This window comes from Lycium ferocissimum, chromosome 5, assembly GCF_029784015.1.
Source record: "Lycium ferocissimum isolate CSIRO_LF1 chromosome 5, AGI_CSIRO_Lferr_CH_V1, whole genome shotgun sequence".
Lineage (NCBI taxonomy): Eukaryota > Viridiplantae > Streptophyta > Magnoliopsida > Solanales > Solanaceae > Lycium > Lycium ferocissimum.
Genome location: NC_081346.1, coordinates 1,035,353 through 1,062,796, shown reverse-complemented (window position 1 = coordinate 1,062,796; position 27,444 = coordinate 1,035,353). Strand labels below are relative to the sequence as shown.

Below are 27,444 nucleotides of genomic sequence, written 5' to 3'. Positions count from 1 at the left end.
TTACAATAGATACCAATTGTTCCACCATTTAATTATTCACGTGTTATGTTAAAATTTTCTCTTTACTCCATAGATGATAAAAATATATTTCTTAAATTTTTTAAATATAATATATTTACTAAATAAAGGAGCCAAAAAAACAATTTCAATTTATTGAAGATCAAATGTATAAAATAAGAATTTATCAATAATCGAAATACCATATGTGCTGTTATCAATTAAACATAAGTTGAGCTATTGGAATTTTCAAAGATCCATTCGCAATGAAGTCGAGTTTAGTCTAAATTCAGACAAAACACCTAAGTTAAACTTTTAACCCGAGAAATAGTAACAACAGTACAGTAACTAATCTTCTATTATTACCCCTGCCTGAAACTAATAAATTAATACTCATATGATAAAATTCTCGGGGTTCCATTTTTGATTCTTCATCATTACAGTTCTCTGCATCTTCTTCACCAAAAAGCTAAAATCCTTTTTGTTCCTTTTCACATATTTCTAAAATTGGATAAAATTCTTATCAATGGAACCACCAGAAAACGACACAGTAATAGCATTCGAATCAGCTGAAAAAATAATTCTCCGATGGGACTCAACAGTATCAGAAGAAGCAAGAGAAAAAATGATATTTAACGGCGATCGTAACGAGATCGATCGTTATTTACAAGCCGTTGATGAAATCCAACGGTCAATGGAGTCTACAACATTATCCAACGATCATGATAAAGCAAATAGTGCGATCCAGATCGCTATGGCTAGACTTGAAGATGAGTTTCGTAATATACTTATTGCTCATACAAGTGCAATTGAAGCTGATTCGTTAATTGATCCTACTCCTTCTTCAGTCAACTCTGGTGAATTCAATTTGCCTGAAGAAGATTACAATGAAACTCCTACCAAGGGCAGATCCAGTTCTTCAGGTACCAGTTCCTGAGAACCTAGTAACTTTTGCTCCTACTCTGTATATGTATTCAAAATTTCAATTAAAATTTTAGTCAAAAACACACCTGAACTATCACTAATAGTTTCCTACCTGAACTATCAGCTGTGCGAGTTTGCTACATGAACTATTAACAACTATTTGTCTAAACACATCTCAACTATCAGTTGTTTACTTTTTGCTAGTTGAATTGTGTTTTGATAAATAGTACTCCCTTCGTCCTAAAAAAATTGTCTTAGTTTGACTTGACACGGAGTTTAAAAAATAAAGGATGGCTTTTGAAATGTGTGGTTCAAAATAAGCCTTAAATATTTGTTTGACTATAAATCATCTCATAAAGTCAAATTGTTTCTAAATATAGAAATGTGTCAATTTTTTTGGGATAAACTAATGAGGAAAGAAAGACAATCTTTTTGGGACGGAGGGAGTAGGTGATAGTTTAGGCACGAAAGTTGTTCACTTTTCCTATCTCAAGGATCCACGTAGAAAAATTGAACAACTGATAGTTGAGGTGTGTTTGATAAATAGGCGGTGATAGTTGAGGTAAGAAACTCACGGACCTGATTGTTCAGGTCGGAAACTCACGAAATAGTGATAGTTTAGATGGTTTTTGACCATTATCTCAATTTTATAAACATTTGATTGTGAACTCAGTTATTATTGTAAATTAATTTGAGACTACTGTAGGAAGCTATAAACTTCAAATCCTGGATCCATCTCTGACTTCCACTGACGATGATTCGTTCACTAAGGAGTTGGATCATCAAGAGAGTAGCACTAGCAGCTATCGATCTACTAATAGTATCCGCGAAGTTGATCTTATGCCGTCCGAAGCAATAGATGATCTCCGAAGTATCGCCGAGCGAATGATTTCTGCTGGATATCTCCGAGAGTGTATTCAGGTAATTCAAGGGTGAGGCTAGTGAAGCCTTTGCTTTAGGCTTCCGAAATTTTGAAGCCCAAACAATTTAAGAATGCTGCATTGAAACAACAAGTACGAAAAAACAAAAACAAATAGGCAAATACTGATTTTTTGGTGTATGTGTATATATTTGAGGACTCAGATTAAAAAGTTGGCCTTAGCCACTAATTTTTTTGAGACGCTCTTGCAGGTATACGGTAGTGTACGGAAGTCCGCCGTGGATTCGAGCTTCCGAAAGCTTGGAATAGAGAAGCTGAGCATTGGAGATATCCAGAGACTTGATTGGGAGACACTGGAAACGAAGATCCGAAGATGGATACGAGCTGCAAAAGTATGTGTTCGCATGCTTTTTGCTAGCGAGAAGAAACTATGTGAGCAAATCTTCGAGGATTTGGGCACGGCGACTGATGATGCTTGCTTTATGGAGACTATTAAAGGACCAGCAATACAGCTGTTCAATTTCGCAGAAGCTATTAGCATTAGCAGGCGATCGCCTGAGAAGTTGTTTAAGATATTGGATCTTCATGATGCTTTATCGGATTTACTCCCTGATATTGAAGTTGTTTTCGAGTCAAAATCTTCAGAATCTATTAGAGTTCAAGCAGTAGAGATATTGTCTAGGTTAGGGGAGGCTGCTAGAGGGATATTATCGGAATTCGAGAATGCAGTGCTTCGTGAACCTTCGAAAGTTCCCGTCCCTGGAGGGACGATTCATCCCTTAACTAGGTATGTCATGAACTATATAAGTCTAATTTCGGACTATAAGCAGACAATGGGTGAATTGATTGTTTCACAGCCATCGACGGGAGCAAGGTACTCAAATGATCCTAATACCCCTGATATGGATTTCGGGGAGCTAGAAGGGCAGACTCCATTAGCGCTTCATTTGATTTGGATTATTGTCATTTTGCAGTTCAATTTGGAAGGTAAGGCTAAGCACTATAGAGATAACTCTTTAGCTCATTTATTCATGATGAACAATGTGCATTATATTGTTCAGAAGATTAAAGGGTCACCTGAGTTGGGGGAAATGATTGCGGATAATTACGTAAGAAAATTAACGGGGAAATTCAGGATAGCTGCTACCTGTTACCAGAGAGCAACCTGGGTGAGGGTTTTGCATTGTTTGAGAGATGAGGGATTACATGTGAGTGGCAGTTTTTCATCAGGGGTGTCCAAGAGCGCATTGAGAGAGCGGTTCAAGTCGTTCAACGCCTTGTTTGAAGAGGTTCACAGGACTCAGTCCACATGGTTGATACCAGATACACAGCTCAGGGAGGAGCTGCGTATTTCCATATCCGAAAAGTTGATTCCTGCCTATAGATCATTTCTTGGACGGTTCAGGAGCCATATAGAAAGCGGAAGGCATCCAGAAAACTATATCAAGTATACTGTGGAGGACTTAGAGAATGCTGTCCTGGATTTCTTTGAGGGGTACGCTGTGTCACAGCACTTGAGGAGAAGATCTCAGTGAAAGAACATTAGTTTCAAGAATTAGTACTTTAGGATATTCTTTGAATTTTTTTTTTTTTTTAATAGAGTCATTCAGGGGCTGAGGTTATGGCATTCTGGTGTTTCTCGAGTTTGTGCTTTCATTTGTAGTATTCCAGGGTGATGGGCTGCTGAAAACTTCGGGAAGATCAGCTGTATCTATCAAGAAGGGTCAGTGCCTCCTGCCTCTGGGTGCTCCGCCCTGTAAGCATGCTGTTGTTGTATTCCTTCCATACTTTTAGAGTTTGTTTCAATTTGTCCATATCTGAATTGTTGTATTGGTTCACTTTCTTGAAAATTTTATCATAATCATGATTTTGTTAACTTGAGTCCAGAATTTAGTTTATCTTGCATGACTTTTTCAGTGTTAAGGATTTTGTCCGTGGGAATATCCTCTTCTATGTTTATCCTAAATCAAGAATGTGATAGAACTTCTTACTCAAAGATAAATAAAATCATGGTCTTACGATTTTAAAGACTTGAAATTGAGCAATAGCTGCTTAATGCTGTCTTCTAATTGTCTGCAAGTCTTTTCTTTCTAAGTGAAATGAAACAACTCTCCGTGCATTTTCAATTTTTTACGCTGGAAATTCGTGGGGCATGAATAGTTGTCTCACTGATTGATATATGACATTGCTGATTCCTTGGTAGTGTTTACTGTTAGTTCGTACTTATTTTATTTTCTCAGCTAAGACGACTGGTGCAGTGGTGCTTATTTAGCTGTCTTGGGTAAAAGCTACTGTAATAATTAGTTTCGTTGACATGATTTTCTCAATCATGGAATGTTTGAACTGGACATATATCATGAATGTTGTTCTTGTAAGCTAGAAAAAACTCCCCATTTGCTACACTGGCATGATAGAAGTGGCTAATCTGTGCTTACAAGCGACAAGGAGCATCTCATTAATCCGGTAGATAAAAGGCAACAGATTCATGCAATCCTTGTTGTCTGTCCTCCAAATGTTTCATCTCGACAGGCCTTCTGTTTGAAACTTTGAAGTCTGCTGTATCTGAGGGTCAAAACTTACAAGGTGTGCCTTCCAATGTTACACATCTTCTTGCTACCTCTTCACTCACCATGTACTCCCCGTTCTAATTATCCATTTCCAACATATAATGTATTATATAAAGGAAAAAGAACTAAGTCAAGGGTGCAGAATCTTTTTGTGGAGACACAATTCATTTTCTTAGCTATTCATTGTACATGCTAGCTTGTTGGTAGATCCCTGTAGGATCTTGAATCCTTGTGTATCCTCAAATGTGGTAATCTGTGTCCACTGTAGAAATTTTCTTTTATTCTTACCTAATGGCAAGAAATGTCGGATTTTTTTCAGATCAAGATGTTTAATTTCGATTATATTCAATTGTCATTTGTAGATTGAATACTGCAAAACTTGGGTATCTGTTACAAAGATCCATTTCTTTCTTTTCCACTTTGGCTGATATTGCCTCTTTAAAGTACTTGGTAAAATGACCCTTCTCATTTATGATGAGTTAACTACGAAAGATTCTTCAAACTAATAATTCTCGTGCCATGTTGAATGTTCATTCTTCTGTCTCAGTGCCATGTTCAATGTTCATTCTTCTGTCTCAACAGAAAATAGGAAGATTGAGTGTGGGTGTTGTCTATTCCTCTGACTTGAATTTAAAAGTGATAGAGACCTAATTTGTGTCTTTTTCAACGCAGGAAAACTGGATCTTTTAAATTTGGAAGTTCAACTAGTGTGATGCTTCATCTGCCATCTATTTGACATCTCTTCCTACTTTTCAATTCTCGTGGGTCCTTATTTGTCTGCTTAGAAAAGAGCCTGCATGTTCCATTATTGAATGAGCTCCAAGGGTCACAATGGACCCAAAGGAAGTAAAAAAGAAACCATAATAAGGGGTGTGCCTTTCTGTATAACCTTTGGACTTTAGGGGTATAACAACAAAACAATCACGCCACTATACCCAACTAGTATAGATCTTTACTAACATGACTGAACATATTTCCAACTGATTGGTCTACGCCTATATAGATCTTTTTATTCCATAAATTCTAAAAGATTACAGGTCTTTCGAGATAACTTCCTTTCATGTGATTTTAGGTCTATCTTATCTTTTAACATTTTCACTCACCATAGCTTCACATATACTAAACAATGCAACCGGATATTGACGCCTATATAACCAAACCATTTCAAGCAACCTTCTGTCGTATTATCCTTGATATGTGCTACTTGCACTTTCTGGTGAATGTAATTATCTTTAATATTATTTTATCTCGTAATAACCACATAGCATCTTAATTTCTGCATCTCTGTTACACTTATCTTGTAAATGAACGACTTAACGGCTCAACATTCACTCACATATAACATTGTTGGTCTTATATTCTCTCTGTTCTTTCACGCTACAACAAAATTGTTGTAATGTTTAAAAAAGAAAAGAGTAAGCTATGGATTCCAAGGACGGCGAATTTAGCAAGCAATTTGTTAACAACGACGAAAAAAAGTTGGTATCAATTTCTGGTACTCCTGAGGAGGTTTTTGCATGATCACCGAAAATCAATAACGAGTGCCAGTAACAGAAAGTATGCTAACTTAGACAGCAAAAACAAGTGACCATATAAAGTGAAATAACTGAAGGCTATCCACTGTACATGACCTTGTGATGCATAGTTGGTTCTACCTGAATTTCACTTTGTTGGTGAAGATTTGATTCTCCACTTTGTAATCCCCTTCCCCCAGCCTCAATTTAAAAAAAAAACGTACCTTGAGCTGTATCACTCAACTATAATAAGTTAATATAGTTTTAATATGAACACCAAGCTCAGGTAATTTTTTATGTTTTGAGACTCCAATGAAAAATCATAGCTGATTCCTGGATATCTCTTTGCCACGTAGTTATGTTACCTTCAAGGGCTAATTCCTAGTCTAGTACCAAAAAATCAATAAAAGATGCAAATGGGACCGTCGAGGCTTAATATCAACAAGCAAATCCAAGTCAAAATCAACATCCAAGATCTAGAATATCTCTTTTGATTCCCAAATCAGGGACCCGCCAGACGTCGACCATAAGTGAAATTTCCAATTTATTGAAGCCATTTTGATGATACAGGAGGAAAAAAAGAGTTAATATTTGGTTTTGGTCCACAAGTAGGGGAAGTATTACCTCTTTAAATATAAGAATATAATTGGAAGATAGACAAGCTATTATCTAATTAATTGTACCATGGATGTAACATCTTATAAGATTAACGAACGTGACTTTTAAGGAACAACAACTACAAATTCGTTTTAACTAATGGCCTTCTCCTGATTAACCTTCTTACTTTTTATACAGACAACACCGATTACATGATTCTAACAACAATTTACCCAACTGACGGTACCTTTCTTTACCATACTACCAAATATTGTGTCTTGCTTTACTCTGTCTTGTCTTCTACTTCATCACCATTAGATAACTCATTGTTACCCAGTGTTGGCCTCACTTCAGGTTGGCTTCTAACATCCTTTGGCAGCAGAGGAGAGGGCTTTATGAGCGTCAATGTAACGTCCTTGTCGAACTCTTCACCGTCATCGGAGTAGGCGTATCTGTTATGTGTATGCGTATAAAATAAACCAGTTAGTGTTGAGCAATAGAATGAATATTGCCAAAAATAAAGCCATTATAGCCAGCTATTACCGTAAGTAAGACTCGCCATTTGGATATTTTGACTTCTTATAGTGATGAAAATAGAAAGATGCTATGAGATGTTTGAACAGAATAGTACAGGAAAAGATAAACAATGAAGGTTTGGATCCCATTTTCTTGTTTCTAAGAAACCCAAAAATATAAAGCGGCACCAAATTACACACTGATTAAGTCAACACTTGGCATGGATACCACGTTCAGAGGCAGATATGATGAAATGATTGGAACTAGAAGTGTAACAAATAGTACATCAAGAGCTTTTATCATAATTATTCTACCAGGCTGTGAGAACTCTGTAAAATGCATATATGTGCATAATAAGATAGAAGCTGGGTAATACCTCATGGAGTTTTGAGATGGCGCCCAAAGAGCGCAGATGATGCAAAGGAGAGAGAAAGATAGCACTTGCCAGAAGGCAGGAATAATCCAGGCATTTTGCCATCGCTCATTGTACACATCAGTGGACTTGAAGTATAGCTGCCAAAAGGGTAAAAAAAAAAATGGTTATTGGGTTGAGGCAAATGGCAAACTAAGAATCTATAGACGTGATTACACTTAATTTCTAGTAGGTATCCTTTCTCTCGAAGGTACCACATGGAGTTGAGGCAAATGGCAAACTAAGAATCTATAGATTGTCAAGGCTTCTTTCTTGACTAGCTAAAAAGAATTCAAGGAGAAAAACAATTTGATTTATGATGCTTTGACACATTCACCTGGCCTAAAACATATGAAAATGAACGTGAATAACAGAGTGATTGCAACTCAACATTGAAGGGCCTAGTTATGCTTTTACTTTCCAAATTTATTGGAAATTTAGGTGCCCTCTCCAGAGAATTGCATTGCAGGCCAAATTTGGTGGATTATACATGTTTCTCTGTTTGATGTTAAGTAATTCTACAAAAGTCACCCTGTTCACTTCAAGCAGACCAGTTGACAATAAGGTCCTTATAACAGGTTCCCTTTATTAAGTCGGACTCTTCGAACAGGCAACAAAGATATTTGACAAAAGTAACTTAACTAAAGAACCAGCCACATCATTTAGAAATTGAAAATTACCTCGTAGCACGTCCATCCAACAGATACAATAACAGCGACAGCCAATGCATTTGTGAACTTGCGATAAATGTCTAATTTGGCCAACAACCTTCTAGCCTGTCAGATCCCAAATCCAGCAACTGAATTAGCACTAATGGAGCTTAAATTGAATTATACTAATAACCGAATGACATCATATCATGATCAACCCCAGCCCCAAACGCCCCAAGAGAAGGAAAGGAGAAAAGCTTTCCTTTATTGCAAGAATTAGGCACTACACCCAACAAAAAGCCACCAGTACTACACCTTTTCGAACGAACTTCATGATTGCAATAATATGCAATATAACATAGAGCTACTTAGCTTAACAGCCAGAAGTGTATTAATATCAACACAGATGGTAAGAATGTGAACTTCTATCACCTATAGATCTCTGCTCACGCAGTAAGACCTGAAGCTAGTAAGAAGTACAGAAACAAAAACCTTCTCTAAACTAGCAAATGGAATCAAAGTGAAAAACAGAAGTCGCCAATGTACCTGAAGCTTGTTCAAAGTTGCCGACAGGGAGGTGAATATCCAAAGGATAAAGAAAGCATCCAAGCATGCCACAGGAATTACAAAAAATAACCTTGCTTTTCCTGATAAATCACTGACAGCACCAACATTTTCTACCAGTTCAAGCACTTCAGAAGCCACAAAGAATGTTCCTCCAAGCAAAAGGACCTTTGAGGTGAGACCACCTAGGGTAGGTCTAACGACACCATAGCCCATAGAGACCATCAGAATGACCAAACGTGAAACTGTGCGCTTCACTGTACCAAAAGTCACAGCCCATACAGTGGTACCAGTGGGCCTGACTCCAGTTTCATTGAATTCAGCATAGTCAAAGTACCAAAATGCCATTTCAAGCATGCCCAGTGTTATAACGAGTGTAATACAATTTTGTAAAGGAATAATTTCTCTCCAGAATCTTGCATACTGCGAAAACCAAAAGATCCCAAGTAACACGAATGCAAGAGACATGAACCCATAGAAGTTCATAAGAGGAGCCATTCTACCAGGTAAGTAACCAGTAGGATTCTTCCATATGGTTTTCCCTTCAACAGTAATTTCCTTAAGATTTGGTTCACAGTGAATAAAGTACACATTATACATCCCAGTTTTTGTAATCGGGATTGATCTTGACTGCAATGCTACATCAACCCCATCATTGCTGAATGAGGCACTAAAAACTTTAGGCCATCCGGGATTATTAGCAGATGGACGGTGAATGATTTGCCCTTGTGTACAAACTCCAAGTTTTGCAAGATCTGCTGTGCAACAAACAGCTCTTTGGCCACCATAGGCAGAGCCCCCAATTGTCTCTCGATCATCCACCTCAAAAACAATTGCATGAATTGGGTCTGAGCTAAAGTTTGAGAATTCTTTTGGCCTCCGAAATACAATCTTTTCGAACCTGTTAAATATGAGAAAGGTCAGAAATCTACAGACCCCTACACGCAACTGAGTAAAAACATGAACAATCATATTCATTTCCAGAGTCTGGCATGAACCAGAAAATGCATAAGAGCACGAACAAGCTCATTAATTTTCATTGAGCATGAATTTTCTTTTTTTTTTAAAAAGAAAAGAAGAAGCAGCACAAAAGTGTTTTTTTTAAAAATAATCCATGCTCAATATCCATCTTGTTGTATTCGGCCTACGAACTACTTAATATGATCACAATTCATTTATCCACTTTCACCCAACTATGGATTTTTTCATACATAAAATCTGAATTAACAAAAAGAATTTGACATTGATGGTTGAGCTACAATTGCATTTAGCAGCAGAAAATAAAAGACGACACCACTTTGATAGTAGCGCTAAAAATTAGGCTTTTTCGTGATGCATCACATCCTACTTAGAGAATATTACTAACTAGGTAACTACACAAATCCAAATTGAGCAGATAAACATTGATGGTTGAGCTAGCTATGTTTTTAGCAGCAGAAATCCAATGTAAATTTACCTTCAATTGTAGCAGTACATTTTATACTTTCGCAATCCTACTAGGTAACTTACACATACCCGAATTAAGCAGAACAACACTAGTAGCTTTACTATCTAAGTAAAAATCTCTGATCCTTGCAATTTAACCTTAAAACATAGAGTTATACGACATAGATAGTTAAAGAAAAATGACATGACAACAGATCTCGATATATTGCATCGTAAATTACCGGATGAAGAAGTGGATAGTAACATAAGATGGTGAATATTACTAACTAGTACTAGCAGTTTTTACGTCTACATACATTGAACTATTCGTCATATGATAGATCTAAAAAATGAGTGGAGAGAGTAATTATTACCGAATGAAAGAGTCGGTGTTAGAAGGAGATGATTGAGTGAGGTTAGGAAGAGAGGAGTAAATTCCTTCGCTACCTCCATGGACTACAAAAGCATTGCCCTTGCTCACGAATTTCTCCCCACTGTAGTCATGCACTGAAGCTTCACTGACATGGAGCAACCATACAAGGAATACTACTCCTAATGCTTCAATTGACCACATTTGCCCAATTCACAGATCAGTGCAAATGCTCAGTAGATCTGCTGCTCTTGCTCCACAGACCCACCAGCGACTACGTTTTATTCACTCCTAAATAAATATTCCTTTAATTCAGGTATAGCTTGTGTAATGTTTACGCCCATCAAATGATTCTTTATTTTCAGTTACCATTTAAATGCAACAAGATATTTTATTTTATTTTTAATTTATATTATTAAAAAAATCAGAAAATAAATTATTATACCGCGGCGGCAGATTCTCTACTGTAGTAGTATAAAATTGAATTTCTATGTCTATAGCTGGCATGTGTACCTTAAAAATAAGGAACGTGAGAAAAAAAAAATAGAGAAAAAGGTGAAAAAAGAGGCTCAGCTCATCCTTATCTGTTTGATATAATTAAGGGGTCGTTTGGATGAAAGCCAAACTAAGGGATTAATCATTCATGAATTAGTAACAAAAAGATTAATTTTATAAAAGATAATAATGTGAGGTTTGTAATGCATAAATTAGTGATCTAATAATTACTTTTTATTGGATGTTTTGTTCATTATACATACCTAGTATAATTTAGGAATTGAAAAGGTTTTAAATCATAAGTAATTAGTGTACCTTTGTTCATTTTATTAATTCGATCCAAGCACAGACAATACTGATTCTGTATTTTGTTTCACATAAAATTAAATATAAATTTATTGATTAACTTATGCAGGTATTATGCATAAAGAGAAGTAAAATCCTAACCAAACATTACATTATGTTATGCAAGATTTTATGCAAAGACCGACGCTCCTTAAAACACCAACCAAACAATGTACTCTACTATACTGAATTTTATACACGAATTAACTCTCTTAAAAGACGAACCAAACTACCCTCAGTTTACCTCCGTATCGAAGTCACTATCATCATCAATATTAATTGTCACTTGTCCCGTACTCCAGTTTACTGCCTAGATTAGTTTAAATTGTTATTTATACTAGCATTGTTACGATTTTAAGTTAAAATCAAAATCAAACGAAAATTTAACCAAACCGAATAAAAATCGACATTTGGTTTGGTTTGATTTGATTTGGTTTTAAATTTGAAAAACCGATAATATTTGGTTTGGTTATGGTTATAGTAAAAAATAACCGAATAAATAACCGAACCAAACCGATAATTATATACATAAAATTTATAATTATTTATATGTATAATATTAACTTTTCATAAATAATTAAAGATATTTTATACCTTTTAATTATTAATTTAATTTTTGGTCTACGTATTTTTAAAAAATGTCTTAAAAGAATATGTCAAGTCCAACAATCCAAGCCTCAACTCTAATAAGTCAAAGCATATGGGTAAAAAGTAAAAACCCTACTATCTCTTTTTCATTTTACATTGCCATCACGCATGTCTTTCCCTCAATACGCAAGAAAAGTTCGCCCTGTATTGGAGGAAAAAAGCTTATAAGAAATTTGAAGAATGTAGAGAGAGAATATTTGAATTATCATTGCTAGTCATAAATTGAAAAATCGAACCAAACCGAACCAAACCGACAATAACCAAACCGGTGGTTATTATTTTACTTGGTTTGGTTATGATTTTAGATATTTAAAAACCGACTAAATTGGTTTAGTTATGGTTTTAACCAATAACCGACCCAAACCGAACCATGAACATCCCTAATTTATACTAGTAAAAGATAAACACAGTCGTTGTCGGCTCTGTCGGTTGATGCTTCTTCAGTACTACTGGGCTACTGGCAATTGGCAATTGTTTCTTGCTCGTACACATGATCACAAGTCCCCAAGTTACACCTTTCACTCAACTTTCTTCTCATACCAAACAATAATCGTACAATCTCTATTGAACTTGCACTTGGAATTGCCAACTTCAGAGTAAATGACAGCTCTATGTTGTTGCTTTAGGACGAGCCGAATTTACACTAATTTTTTCAATAATTTACCACAAATTTGATCGTGCCAAAACAGTATAAACCACCATTACCTAAAAATAAAGAGTATAAGATTTGAGCAACAACATACCCACCACCCAGTGTAATCCAACAACTGGGGTCTAAGAGGGTACGGTGCATACAAACCTTACCTCTACCTTTTGAGTATCAGATTTGAGCAATGAGCTTACACGTAAATAACAAAACTACGTAGCAGTAATTGTTATCTGAAAAGGCAAATGCTAAAATTCCCTTCTCACAGCATATACAGTACCACAAAACTAAAGTTCCTCCAGCTAGCATAAAAAAGAAACTGGAAGAACTCAAGACTTGTTTTACCATCTTTATGATCCATCACCAGGTGAAATACCAGCTCACACTTACTCAAACATATAACCATAAAAGAAAAATCCAATTACGGTGCAGATGTTACAATGAACACTATTATGTAACAGAGAGCACAAGCCAAAGAGAAAAGAGGAATCCCAGAAAACCGCAGAGCAACGGCGATAATATTTGCAGAGGGCATGGCATTATCCCAAGCAAAATCTCCAATACAAGCAACACGAAACCTCAATCCATATCAAGGAATTCCATTCTCTTTCTCATCGAGCCTTTAAGATCTGTGGCGTCCCTTTCTGCTTTCTGCGCCTGATGATGTATAGATGATATGCATTATTAGTAATAAATCAGAAGTCTCAAAAAGGAATATAGCATATACAATGATGACAATACACAAGAAGCATCAAATAAATTGGTCCGGTTCCTATATTCTATAATGTGTACTAGTCTTATATGAACTAATAACATCTTGTCTTATCTATGACAAACTGATCAACAATTTAAAAATGGTTAGCTTCATCTTAACCATGATTTTGCACTTGAAAGAACAGATTTATAAACTAGAAAGATGGACATGTTTCCTCTTTGAAAAAAATATGAAAACAGGCACACACAAAGGATATAAGTTATATACAACTTGCATTCTATTAAGGAGGATTCCTGGGTTTTTTTCAGCTTTATAATTTCTTTCTTTGTGTTGCAAAGGGGAAAAGGCTACATACTGTACTTCACGTAAAAGCTTATCCTTTTTTTTTCTTTTTTTTTTTTTAGGGAACCCCAGCCGCTACCCTTTAGGTGCGCACAAGATAAACCCCGCTCCTGTGCAATAGCCCACAAACCACACAAGAGAGATAAACCGCACTAGGCAAGCCATGTGCGACAAGCTCGACCCAGAAGGCAAATCCCCTACTTTCAATTATCCTTTTCTTTTTTACCAAGGGTAATTTCATTAATAAAGGGGCATGTAAAAGCTATCCTTTATGCAACTTGGCATAATACCTTCATCTTTATCTATTCCACTCCCCCTCATCCCTAAATTTCCAAAACCTGGCAAAACACTTTCAGTTTTTTTTTTTCTTCTAAATTTTCACCAATTTTCAGATATAGTCTCTTCTATACATAAGTTGCCTCACATCCCACACTACACAAGTCATGTGCCTGCCACAAGTCCATTAAGCATAGTGGAACTAATAATAACAGGATCTTACCCTTCGTATCTCAGCTTCTGAAACACGTGTCATATGGGGAGGAAGTTCCTCCTTATCTACGTCCTGACCAATCATAACAACATTGTATAAACCAAAGGGTATAAGATTATGGGATAGCAAAAAAGTTATGTATTGAGAGAAAACAAGACATACCAGTTCACCAATTAACACAACATTTTCCCCACGTATAATATAAAGACCTAATGGGATATCACAATATAGATCACCAACAATAGCACGCTCACATGCACCTTGAAGAACAGCATTAGCTACAATAACAGATGGAATTTTTGTCAGCTGGTTAACTGCTGCCGTTAAACAAAAAGTAATGACAGGAGACACCTACCAAATTGGTCAAAAGAACAAAGTGTTCCTAAAAGCTTTCGCCCGTCTCGCAGCAGCACAAGAAGCTTCTCTGTGAAAGATATTAAGTCAACTCAGAAAATCAAGAAATAGAGCCAGTAAACCTATAAACAGGTTTAGTAATTGCTATTAATCTATGAACACACGGACTTACATAAAAAAAGTTCAGCACGCCAATTATTTTTTTAATTAACTAGCACCCCAAGTATTATAGCATTCCATTAATTAACTAATTGCTGCAGAGACAGAAACAACTAATTCTTCAGTTTACAGGAACATGCCTCTAACGTAGAATAGGAGGTATCATAGCTTACGGATCACATAAACCTACAATAATTGTATAATGATTGTGGTTTCTACCATTCAAGCAGCCAAGATGCGAACACATGAGCAGCACAAGAAAAAAGGGTCAAAATCATTCTTTTTTATAATGGTGGTGTCTGGTCCAGCTTGCCCTCACCTCAACTATTCCACCAGATACCTGCTACCTCCCACCAACACAGGTATCAGGAAAATCTACTCACTAAAGCTTAGATACATTGAAAGAAATCACCTAGTGTTTTTTGTTTCTGTTGGGCTTTGAGCCCTAGACTTCAAGATTTACACACACTTCATTGGCCACTACATCATACCTTTGGATGCAAAAAACCAATTGCAAACCACTTATTTCTACAATTTACACAAATCTCAAGATTACCCTCAACAACCCTTACTAAAATGTGATTGTTAAGCTGTTTTTCAAGCACAAGCCCCTTGTATAGTTGTTGAGTGCAACCTTTTTTTCTCAAGCCCCTTGTATAATTGAGTGCTTGAGTGCAACTTTTTTTTCCCAAAAAAAAAAAAAGAAGAAGAAGAAGAAAAGAAACTCGTTTATACAAAGGGCTTGAGAGAAAAAAGAGTTGCAATCAAACACTCAATTGTACAAGAAGATTGGGCTTGAATGACTTTCTTTTATCAAGGCTTTCATTGAGTTGTCAATAGACTAAATCCGAAAGAAATGCAAACCACTATGTACCTTTTGTGGCTCTTTGACTCATAGACAGTAGAAAAGATGTATCGTAAACAATTAAAAGATCCGTTCTACCTCAAAGAAGGAAATTTCAAATTTACTTAGGATTTGGTACTTTGGTGATTATGGAGTATACATGGGAGATCACGCATAAAGCATATCTACAGGGTAGGCAACATGGTTGCAGATGGCTTAGCAACGCAAGGTTGCATGATGGAGACCCTTGAAGGCTTAAAAATCTATGATTTTCCTCCATCTTCCGTATTAACAACTTTTGAGAACGACTACTTCGGAACTAGTTAACCAAGAGACTTCAAGCAATGTAATAATAGTACGTAGCATTAATTTATCTTTTGGACCCAAAAGTTCACTTCCAAATCTTGTAGATAATGTATACTCTCCCCTCGTATGAAATATTGATTATGTCTGTTTAACGCTAAGGCACATCACAGTTCATGAATTACCACGACATTACAAGATACAAGCAAACAATGATATGTGTTTGATTAATAAATATCAGGAAAACATCCCAATACTAAACAGCCTAAACGAACCTTGCAAGATCAGTACCACGATTTAGCAAGAACAAAAATTTTAACACAACAAGTACAAAATTGTAATAACATATACAACTTGATCCATATAATTGATTAAAAAAGAAAAAAAGAAGAAGAAAAACTGACTGTCAAGATAGCTTGCCAGAGAAGTAGAGGTATAGATATCTTCTGGACTTGCCCAAGACATTGATGTGATTTCAGTATCCCAAAAATAACCAAAAAAATTCAGATTTCAATTCAATTTGCATTGGTAGCTCAGATTACCCTCTTTATAGTGCCCAAACAGAGCTTCACTGAGAACATATAATATAAATTAAAAATCCTAATTCTACTACCACTAAATGAAGAATTAGAAAAAACCTAAACCCAAAAGAATTTGTTGACTTTTAGCTGCTTAATCGAGAGAAACCCTAAATTTGGCCAATCCCCAAATTTGGGGCAAAGGCGCATACAATTTCAAGAGTCATTCGACCTGCTGAGTACTAAATTAAAAAGTGCCAGGGCCTTCTCTTGCAAAGTTATTTATATTTAACCCCTTAAAATATGATCGTATTTCTTGTGTGACCTCTCCCTTTTACATTATTCCGTTCTTTTCCTTTTCTTTTCTTTTCTTTTAATCAATCAAACTGGACTTGCTTTGTTTTGTTTTGTTTTGTATTGTATTGCATTGCTTACTACATTGTCACATAAATATTTCAACACAAGTGTATTGACTAAATATATGAATAAAATAATAATCTAATTAGTGAATTTAATAATGTTCATTTGAAGTAAATTCTATGTGACTTATATTTTCTTCGGTGGATTGTACCTTATACTTGGCACATATAGAAAAATAAGATTTAAATAGTGAAACTGATTTATTTGTCTAGACCAGTGTTTTAAAAGGCGTTTTCGGGGCGAGCTCGGGAGCGAAGCGCATCAAAAACGCCCCGCGGCGATTGTGGAAGGTGAATGTCTCAAAAGGCGTATGCCCGACAATTTGGGGCGTACGCCTGGGCGTGTGAGACAAGTTTGTGTTGGGGCATAAGCCCATAAAACTTTTTCAAAATTAAAATGAAATTTGTTAAATAAGTACTTAATATAATACTCAGATTCTCAAATGTCAACTTATAATAATTCCTATATTTTAAAAAGGAACTGAACCATTAAATATAAAAGTCAAGACCTTTTTTTTTTAATTGCTAGATGCCCTAAATTATGCTATTTCCCATTCTTTATCTTTTTTTCTACTATCTCAAAAAAAGTAACGAATAGTCACTTGTGCTTGTAAGTAGCATCTAATAAGTTGTTTTGATTAGTTTTTTGTGGGGATGGAACATATCTATATATACTTTCACTTATTTATAGTTTTCTTCAATTTTTATGCAAATTTACCTATTTAAAAACATTTATTGTAATTATATTATTTTATAAAATACTAAAAATTTAAATACTCATGAGGCTTACGCCTCGCTAGGGGTGTCAATGGTTTTCAAAAAACCGACCCAACCGAACAAACCGTACCGTACCGAACCAATTTTAAGATTTTTTTTAACAAAACTGACGGTTTTTATATAAATTAATAACCGTACCGAATAATTAGGTTGATTTTTAATTTTATAAAAATAAATCGAAAAAAATACGGAACCGTACCAAATAAGTTTATATGTGTAAAATATAATCTATATAATAATAAAATATTAAATATTTTGTCTTGGGTTCGGGATGATGAAAACGACTACAAACCGACAACATAATTAATACCTAAAGTTCCAACGTTGAAATCTATTATACTACTCCTGTTAAAATTAAATTAGCTCTACCGTCTCGAGTAGTAATTAGCTTATGAGCTACAAGGTATGCCGACGATCTTGGATAGAAAGCTACAAATTATTAGATATCTTTCTTCTCCTATGATTTTAAATTTATCTTATTGGATACTTAATCTTAGTAGGCTCCGTTCTCGAGTCCTATCTTGATTAAATTTTGCCCCCTCGTGTCATCTAAATTATACTTTTTGTCCTTGTTTAACAGTATCGTACACTATCATAAAATAGCAAGGTCAATCTTTATTCTTGTCGTCTTTCATGTTTTCTTGATTCATCCCCTTTAAATGGTAAATATGTCTAAAGAGTTTGTCCCAAAGTCCTATAGAAATATGCATGATATTATGGCTTTACCTTTTACTAGTGACTATAACATGATGTTTAAAAAAAAAAAAATGAAAATTAACCGAACCGTGCCGATACCGAAGAGAAACCGACATGATGGGTCGGTTTCCAAAAATCTAATTTTGGTTCTACAAAATCAAAAAACCGAAAAATTGATATGGTTTAAATTTTATAAAATAGCCGCCCGAACCGTACGCTGAGGCAACGTAAAACGCCTCGCCTTACGCCCCAACCTTTTAAAACACCGGTCTAGACAAGTAATTATTGGATATTTCTTTCAAAATTAATCACTTGCATTTAGAAATATACGAATGTTGGTCAACGACAGATTTCATTTTACAATAAAGTTGAACACTTAATTTTCAAATAAGCTACACAAACATGAAACTGTGCCTGTCGTGCATATGAGCTATTCAGACCTTCTTTCACTATGGATAAAAATATGTCGTTGGTATTAATAAAAAGAACTTCAGTATTGCGAGGTTTGATCTTTTATGACATGTAGCTAGATACAAAAGGTAAGAATACATTTTGGTGCATGGCCAAAATTATCCCGAGATTATAATCTCGGAACTAATTTATCCCATATCTTGGGACTATTTTATATCATCTCCTAGATGGTATAAAATAGTCCCAGGATAAGTGGTATAAGAAGGTATATCACAAAATTTATATCATGAGATTTATTTTATACTTTGTTTGGCATACAGATAATTTTCTATCAAACATATATAAAAAATTACACGGGATATCCCAACTTATACCATGCACCAAACGACCTTATAGTGTAAAAAACAACTGTAATAGGTTAAGAGTACAAAATTACTTACATTGTCATTTTATGCAAGTAAAATCCATATGTCGGCTGGTCCATGGACAAAGATTATACTCCAACAAGACAATAAAAGATCTTTTTTTTTTTTTTGTGCAGAGCGCCCTTCAAATGCACTGGTCTTTAATTTTTGCCTCTGAAATTGGTGTCCTTTAATTTTTGTCCCTTTCGACTAATACCGTGAGGTTTAGAGTTTGAATCCCGACTCAATAAAAAAAAATTAAAAAAAAAATTTCGCAAGTCAGAATTTTGTAGCAAAGTTAGGCCTTAAGACAGAATTTTGTCTTCAAGTATAGCAGTGTTTTGCATGCTTGAAGGCAAAAACTCTACCTGAATTCAAACTCGGCCTGAAGGTAGCAAACTTTTGCAGGCAAATCTCTGCCAAAACTCTGCCTTGCGAATTCAAACTCTATCTTGCAAAAAAAAAAAAAAAAAATTTTAACTAAGTGGGAGTTCAAACCCGAAATCAAGGAGTTCAAGGGCAAAAATTAAAGAGCATCAATTAAATTTGCAAAAATTAATGACCACCCCAAAATAAGGGCATTCCAGCGAATTGCCTTTGGTAAAGTGAGTACTCCAGCTTGTATAATTTGTTTCCTCTATTACTCTATTACAAGTAGTTTGCTACATCTGGAATGAAATAGATATATACAGCTATACATAAAAGTAATGCCAGAGTCACATTTCTGATACATATGTGGTTGTGCAGTTGCTGATATATTAGTTGCATTCTCCACAGACTTCAAAACAAAAATTAATACACTCAAAACAAGCAAGCGCTGCACAGAGTTGTCCTAACGTAACAGCACATCGATCATTAACCCGAGAACAGAACTGTATGAAACACATGCAACAGCAGCAATCACATAGTTTGCCACATAAGCTTGAAGCCGCAGCGAATACCATTTCTGAAGTTTCATGCAACTTTGGTTCTGCTGCTTCCACAGGAAGATTGTCTACAGTGGCCTTCAAGTTACCAAAACCAACACCGAGTGCTCGAAGGTATATGATCTTCTTGACATTCAAGTGATCAGAGGCCTTCTGCATATCCATTTGTTATCAATCAATGTGAGAGCTTTTATTTTCATTAACTAAGTCCACATGTAAGCTAAAAAGAATGCATTACTGCAGTTTAAGAAATGCATTCTGGCAGTTTCAGTAGTACAAGAATGCTAGTTTATATTTACACGTCTGTTCAGATATATAATTACCTCATACTGGTCAAAATAACTTATGAACGGAGCGTAGTTTATCTCCGCTTATTCTACAATATAGAAGCATCCTTATTAACTTTAGTTGTCCATGGATAATGTAAACTGGTTGTGCAGATAAGTTAATCAGGAGATTATGCCAATTCAATTGAGTTCAAGAGAGTTTCTAGAACGTGTACAAGTCATTATACATTTCAAACATCCAAAAGCATATAATGAGCTTTTGATCCTCAGAATCCAAATCTTTATCTGATATGCATGTTTTGCTTCACAATTTTACTTTTAGGAAGTGATGCACACGAATCATGAATCACTAATCACAGAAGATGGATAGTGTTAAACATACCTCATCTACTGCCTCTAATTTAGAGGTCTGCTTCTCCTTTTTATTTTCAACCAAAACTAAGTTGGTGTACTCTGAAGGCACCCCTGTTTGCAAGCTCAATTTCACAACCTAGAAGCAGAATTATAGTTTAGTGAATTTAATTACCATAAAGAAAAAGTAATCATGATAATTACTAGCAGAAGTAACAATAGTGCAAAGATGTTGCAGCATTAGGATCAAAAGCACCAAAAGAATAGAGAAATACACAAGAACTCCCAAAGACTGGCCTATAACGAATATCAAATTCTTAATGTTTGCAAGGATATGCAATCACTAATAATTTGTCAAACTTCATTACGCAGCACAATAAGAACTCAAGATTCATTAGAACATACCATCTCCTCTAGTTGCTTGCTTCCGGAAAACCAGGCATTGGCAGTTAATGTTTCAATTTGTCTCCTTGCAAAAACCTGCGTAAGGAACCAAGCATAAGTTAAATGGTGGAAGGTTGCAGATTTGTACATTTCCAGCAAGGTTAATGTAAGCATGCAGAGGCAAGAAAAATACAAATGTGTTATCTGTTTGATTAATTAGCATTTCTGTAAGGAATACAAGAGGGAAAACCATACTCTTTCCAAAGGAAAGTCCTTTGCTTTTTGTACTTTGACATCAACCTCAAAATTGGTCGAATCTGCTAACGTGCCGCTAACTTTAACAGAATCAGGGCAGGTCCCAATGAATCTGCCAGAGACAATCAGTGGTCTAGAAGATAACAGGTCTGGCAGATAACATGGATATAGCTGCAATAAGAACATTGATTAGAACTGTCAGATAAGTGGGAAAATTAGCTATTTATACTTCTGTGTACGTGCTTTTCTCTCCTCTGGTTAAAGAATCCGAAGGTGTATATACCTCAAACGAATCAAGATTTTCTAGAGCTTCGATTCTCAGGTCTGCTAAAATAACTGATGATGTGTCATTAAGTAGTCTTTCCAGCCGAGAACCGATTGAATCTGTTCATGGAAATTGATGTGAAGAGCTAAAATCATAACTCGCAATTCAAAAAAATTCCAATCTGATATTGTGTTAAATAAAAGTTAACAATAATAACTTTCTGGGCCGTTGAAGATAACATGCAGCTATCTCAAAGCATCTTTCTAAGACCACAACATAAGGAGAACGAATACTCCATCAACATGTTGAGATATCTAAGATGGGATTAGTGAAGAAAGAAGCTACAGAGTGTTTTTCTTCTAAGAAAGAAGCTACAGAGTGTTTTTCTTCTATCTTCTTATTATTATTATATTTAGAGTTGATCTTCATGCCACGCAAAGCTCCTTGTGATATTCTCAACATATGCATGCTTGTTGATATTTCAACGTTATGGCTTGGTCTTTCATCAGCAACATTTTAGCAGTTTTTGACAATGTTTTTAGCCAAATGAGCATTTAAAAGACGAAAGTAATCCCATTCGTAGTTGTTTCCTTTTAAAGTTTGTTATCCTAAATTGAAAAAAAAAAAAAACCTCAAATGTAATCAAATCTATGAATGGCATTTTACAACAGCTCAGTAACTGTCAGAGAGTTTCTAGAAGTAGGTTTGTTGAAACTCGGGCAGAAAAATAAAATCTTTCCAGCTACATGCACTTGCGTCGTAGTAAACAGAAATACTAATACAACAACAACAACAACAAGCCCAGTAGAATCCCACCATGTGGGGTCTAGGGAGGGTAGAGTGTACGCAGACCTAACCCCCACCTTAAAAGGTAGGGCGGCTGTTTCCGAAAGACCCTCGGCTCAAGAGAGGAAAACAAGACAAAAGGTCAAACAGGGCCAAGCATATCAAAAACAATATGAAAACAAGGAATAACAAAAGCGAGAAAGTCATGGTAGAACAGTCCGGAAAGAAAGGAGCATTAACTACTATAGATAAACAGAAATACTAAGATGCATAATTGTAGAATTAAGCGCACCTAAATCATATGCAGCATCGTAGTAACCTCTCCCGATTTGAGCAAGCATTTGCAAGAAGTAGTGATTACAGTATAAACCTGAGAGGACATAAACACATGAGGTGAGCACAAGAAAGGGGCATAAAGAATGCACAAGTGCAAAGTTAGTTATCTGTGATGGAACAATCAAGTAAAGCAACCTTATTGTCTGACAATAAAAAGACCCAACTGATGTATAATTAAGCACATGAAGATAGTGTTGAGGATTTCTACTGAAGCATGGGAGAGAAATTCATTTAGAAATGTAAGAGGAAAACAAACCTACCAATGCCAAAAGTCGAAATTCGCGGAGCATTCAAACCTCTCTTCATCAACCGTCCCCTTACGGCTTGGCAAATTTCTCTTTCATCTCCAACAGACCCATCGGTGATTAGAAAAACAAGAGCAATTGAATCACCATTTTCCGATAGCATCTCTATTGCCTGACTTGGATGAATTTGCAAGGACATATTATGAGACTTACTTAAATGTGCCAAAAAATGTGAAATCAAAATGTTACCGCAATTTTTTTATCAAGTAAATCAACATAATTCTACATGTCTGTTGAAATGAAAAATTGGACATTGACTTTGAAAATAGAAGGAATAGAACAGTCAAATAGTTAGAGCTACTTGCAAAAGTCCCATTCTAAGCCGCTGCATCAAATGAGTATTAAGAAATGACCTAATGATGCATCATCCGCGTGCAACTTATTATTCAATTTTTTCTGTACATGTATCTTCTAGACATAGTCAGAGGTCAAAATAACAGGAAGAAGAAAAAGTTTTTGTAACTAAGTCGACAAGGACCAAAATAGAAGTTCTACGTAATTCTGCTTTAATACTAGGCAGTATCATACCAGTCCATATTAAAGAAATTTCACATTTCTAACCTGGTTCAGAGGCAGGGAAATGTCAATACTTCCCTCAGCTACAAAATTTTGGTCAATCCATTGAATTGCCTTTCCAATTGACTCCTTCCCTGACGGCACCAAGGACGTTGAGAACAATAAGCTTTTCCCGTTGAAAGCTATGATGTTAAAAGCATCTGCTGGACTGAGTTTAGAGAGGGCAGCCAGTAGTGCAGCCTTAACATTCTCAAGAGGCCTCCCTTGCATGCTCGCACTAATATCAACAACATATACTACTTCCTTCCTGAACACCTAAAAATCAACAAAAAGGAAGTACATATGCCATTTAAGTACCCAGGAGGGATAGCAAACAAGTAAATAAATTCTAAATGTATATAATAAAATTAAATGACGGGGAGAGAGAGAAGACCGATCAAAATCGTGCATGAGTCATACTCTAAAACCCCAAAAGCGCTTTGCAGAGAAGGGATAATAGAGACAGAGCCAAGATGACAAGAGAAACATACTACGTATAGTAAGATGAGAGGCAGAGTTGAGCTTGAGCTTTAAGTTCAAGCTGCAAAACTGAAGGCAAAAGTTGCATTCGTATATTGACACATGCAAAAGTAGACATGATCATAGGGTAGTTTAGATGTCCTATAAAACATAGTTTTTCAGTGATGAAGCCCACAGAAACAAAGGGTTAACAAAAGGATCCTTCACACAAAGTAGGGGTAAGGTCTGCGTACACCCCACCCTCCCCAAACCCCACTTGTGGGATCACACACTGGGTATGTTGTTGTTGTTTTCGGGTTTGGCAGGCTTAACCTGGTTTGGCTGGATGTTAGATTAATATGGGAATAATCAAGAACAACACTAAGTTGAACACGTAGTGTAACAAAACATAAACATTTTTAGAGTTCAAGGATCACAGGTCAAAATTACATTTTGATCAAAACCTAGATCGGGTTCAAACTATTAAGTAACAAGACTAACAAACCTTCCTCGTATTGACAGTCGGTGGGTAAAGATAGAAGCAACACATTTCTCTCTGATCAAAATCAAGCATAGACGGAGAGTTCAGAAGCACTGTCCCAAGGATCTCACTTGAATGGACCTGAATATAATTAGCATCTATTAATGACGATTTGTGAAGCTCATCAAAATAAACAATGAAGAAAAAGAAATGAACAATAACAATAAAGAGTACTTCATAAGCAGGTCCAACTGAGGGCAAGGAAAGAAGTAAAAGGAAGCCAAAAAGTGAACCAAGGTGGTGGTCTTACTTTGTACGAGAAACTCAAGTCATTCATTGACCATGCCCGAACATCACTCTCGTATAAAAAACCTAAACTACCAACCAAACGTCTTGTTTCCTGGGAAGAAAAACAAAAGGGGTTTGAAAAAAACAGTAATCAATTGTTATATTCATGACTAGATATATTGAAAAGGGTTTACCTTGAAAGGATGACTAGAACTTTCGCATAAAATCTCTGTCCCCATACCAGAGTTCACGTTCAACCGAATCCTCTCTTTCTTACACAATAGATTTCCAACTGGATTGACATACCACGGGAAACTGAAAGGTATATTTAAGGAAAATTGACCATCTTGATACAGTATTTTCTGTGACCAACGCACTTTAATGGAAAGAATAGAACCTCCAGCAACCTTGAAAGATCCAAAAGTAGACAATTATAGCCCCTTTCTTGAAACTCAACAGGAATGAAGAAGAGAGTCAAAGCAAGAGAGATACAATCAATTTGCCAGTGTGAGATGGTAGTCACCTGAGGGACCTTTAATGTGTATATCTGGCGTTTTAGTAAGAAGCCATCTTTAGCATTGGCTATTAAACTAGCATCTTTGGTGTCATTTGATTCAATCAACAGGGTAGAATACGATCTTGATGGTGTTTCAATTTCCACACCTAGAACTGAACCCTGTTAGACAAATGATTCTCTTTTTGAGAACTACAGAATGACAAACATGGAATAAAGAAGAATCTACTATGCAATAGCAGCAGCATATGCTAGACTAATAAATACTTAAACTCTATCTCAATGCCCATAATTCGAAAGGTGACACAAAAAAACCCTAGTAATATATTAATAGACCACTTTGGTTCATGGCAAACTTGATTCTGACCAAAAAGAAATTCCTGGTGTACACCACATTCAGCCAGTCAATTAGTTTACTTTAGAAAACCTCACTCTATGGCAAGAAAAATCTTAGTAGGTAACTACAAACATTAAATACCGTCAAATTAATGTCTACATGCTAAACAGAAAATGCTCGACAAAGTGACAGTCAGTTTTGTTCTTCTTCTTTTGGCAATTAGCTAATGCAATCAAACAACCTAACTTTCAGAATTAAAATGCCCGACCAAGGTAGTAATTAGTAAGCCATTTAAAGACATAAAAAAGGAAAGGGGGCAAGAGAAGAAAATACTGTATATTCCTTAAATGCTCGTTTCTTGCTTCCTGCACACAAGAGTAATGTTGTTGATATTTTTTCCACCCATCATTAACTCTACAGTGGAAACTCGTAGCTAGCTTTATTTGCCAAGGGCGGAGGTATAAGCCCAATTATCAGTTCAGCTGAACTCAGTAGTTTTTGCTCAAAGAGTTACTCGTATTAAGCAATTCATTAAATATGTAACATACTAAATTTAGAACCCAGTTAACTTGAAGTCTTCATTTTAAAATCCAGAACCAACAAAGTTGAAATCCTAGCTCCAGTTGTGCTATTTACCATGAAAATGTTAAGAGTGGGTTAGAGTCCCACATTGTTGGGGAATTGACCGGTAATTTGCTTATATAGACTTGAGCAGTCCTCCGAACTAGCTTTTGAGATTGAGTTAGGTCAGGCGCCATATTTTTACAGAAAAAAAAAATGAAAAAGGAGCTTTCGATGGAACCAGAACCAAATTCATTCACTTTTGGAATTTGGGAAGTCAGTCATCGACTCTTCGTTTCGTCAGTGACTTCAACTTACACTTAAATTATCGAACTTCAAATTCAAAAGTTCAACGTTCGTCGAAAGAGAAACAGAACAATTTCCAGAAAAGAAACAGCAAATAAACAATAGGTACAAAACCTGTTCTCCCATTGGTACAGCGATTCGACAATCACAATATCTACTAGAAGAAACACAGTGTAGGCGCCAAGTACCGTTGACCGTTACAAAAGCAGTATCCATATAACAATCAACTTCCATTCCAATTCCCTGCATTTCAAGTGGAATCATCGCTGGTGGATCACAACGACCATGAACGTACGGTTGATAACTCGGAATATCAGGATTATCCACAATCGTAGGGTCCTTAACTACAGCGTACACCATAGGTCCCGTCGGTAGCGTCGCAGATGATTTTTTCTCCATTACTAACGGCTTCGGTGGAATTTTACCGTAGTATATTCGTTTAGTTAACTGTAGTCCCATTTCTACCGACGTTGCAAAGCCATCAGCCATCTTTTCCGGCGAGTAAAAGAAATTATTCCCACAATGTATGCAAGTTTATGAAATATATCCTGTCCGGATAGAATAAATTAACTCATCAGCGTAGCAGTAAGTACGTGAACTGAACAGGTGGACGATCAGAATTTTCGTAAGTAAGAATAGACACCTATGTATAGGCTATAGCCAACAAAATGTAGTGTTATGATGACTTATTAGAAAAGTAACAACTATTCATTTCACCTTCATAACTGTTAAAATACCTAACATAAAAATCTTTAAGGAAAAAAAACAGAACAGAAGGCTATGTAGAAAGTCTAGTACTGCATTAATGGAGATTAAGATATGTCATATGTGGAAGATGATAGTTGGATGAATTCAATTTTCTTATCAGCTCTATGTTGAATAAAAGGTACAAATAATTGTGAAAAAAAGCAGGACTTGATTAAGACATATGGAATCCTGGTGGTCAACTTTAAGAAGACAAGTTAAGCATGTTCACTAATTACAGGTAAACGTAGCATATTTTAATGTAGGTTATAGAAGTTGGGCTGGTATTAATTTTAGCAGTTACAAATTACAGTTAAAAATA

General features: G+C 35.8%; 4 protein-coding genes across 8 annotated transcripts; 1 reads left to right on the top strand and 3 right to left on the bottom strand.

Moving 5' to 3' along the window:
• Positions 1–280: 280 nt before the first annotated feature.
• On the top strand, positions 281–5,384 carry LOC132055303 (exocyst complex component EXO70A1-like). 5 transcript variants are annotated; one of them, XR_009414555.1, is made up of 4 exons: positions 281–920; positions 1,628–1,842; positions 2,053–3,524; positions 5,041–5,384. XR_009414555.1 is itself a non-coding variant. In XM_059447041.1 (3 exons), the coding sequence occupies exons 1-3, from the start codon at positions 524–526 to the stop codon at positions 3,334–3,336; spliced, it is 1,896 nt and encodes a 631-aa protein (XP_059303024.1). In that variant the 5' UTR covers positions 281–523; the 3' UTR covers positions 3,337–3,677. The 5 variants fall into 5 exon arrangements, 1 of the variants encoding a protein (XP_059303024.1); XR_009414553.1 differs by having other exon boundaries at positions 2,053–3,557; XR_009414554.1 differs by lacking the exon at positions 5,041–5,384 and adding an exon at positions 4,331–4,982 and having other exon boundaries at positions 2,053–3,557.
• Positions 5,385–6,491: 1,107 nt separating this feature from the next.
• On the bottom strand, positions 6,492–10,620 carry LOC132055302 (uncharacterized). Its single transcript, XM_059447039.1, has 5 exons — positions 10,421–10,620; positions 8,604–9,522; positions 8,088–8,183; positions 7,372–7,508; positions 6,492–6,931 (listed from the first exon to the last, which is right to left on the bottom strand). Exons 1-5 carry the CDS (start codon positions 10,618–10,620, stop codon positions 6,763–6,765), a joined length of 1,521 nt encoding a protein of 506 aa, XP_059303022.1. The 3' UTR covers positions 6,492–6,762.
• Positions 10,621–12,750: 2,130 nt separating this feature from the next.
• Positions 12,751–16,532, bottom strand: LOC132055301 (sm-like protein LSM1B). Its single transcript, XM_059447038.1, has 5 exons — positions 16,162–16,532; positions 14,453–14,521; positions 14,260–14,375; positions 14,107–14,169; positions 12,751–13,207 (listed from the first exon to the last, which is right to left on the bottom strand). The coding sequence occupies exons 1-5, from the start codon at positions 16,220–16,222 to the stop codon at positions 13,130–13,132; spliced, it is 387 nt and encodes a 128-aa protein (XP_059303021.1). The 5' UTR covers positions 16,223–16,532; the 3' UTR covers positions 12,751–13,129.
• A 3,069-nt stretch (positions 16,533–19,601) lies between these two features.
• LOC132055300 (uncharacterized) lies at positions 19,602–27,211 on the bottom strand. Its single transcript, XM_059447037.1, has 13 exons — positions 26,493–27,211; positions 25,184–25,336; positions 24,855–25,067; positions 24,683–24,772; positions 24,397–24,513; positions 23,439–23,708; positions 22,833–22,989; positions 22,529–22,606; positions 21,469–21,569; positions 21,186–21,356; positions 20,952–21,026; positions 20,578–20,685; positions 19,602–20,061 (listed from the first exon to the last, which is right to left on the bottom strand). Exons 1-13 carry the CDS (start codon positions 26,865–26,867, stop codon positions 19,741–19,743), a joined length of 2,229 nt encoding a protein of 742 aa, XP_059303020.1. The 5' UTR covers positions 26,868–27,211; the 3' UTR covers positions 19,602–19,740.
• Positions 27,212–27,444: the final 233 nt, after the last annotated feature.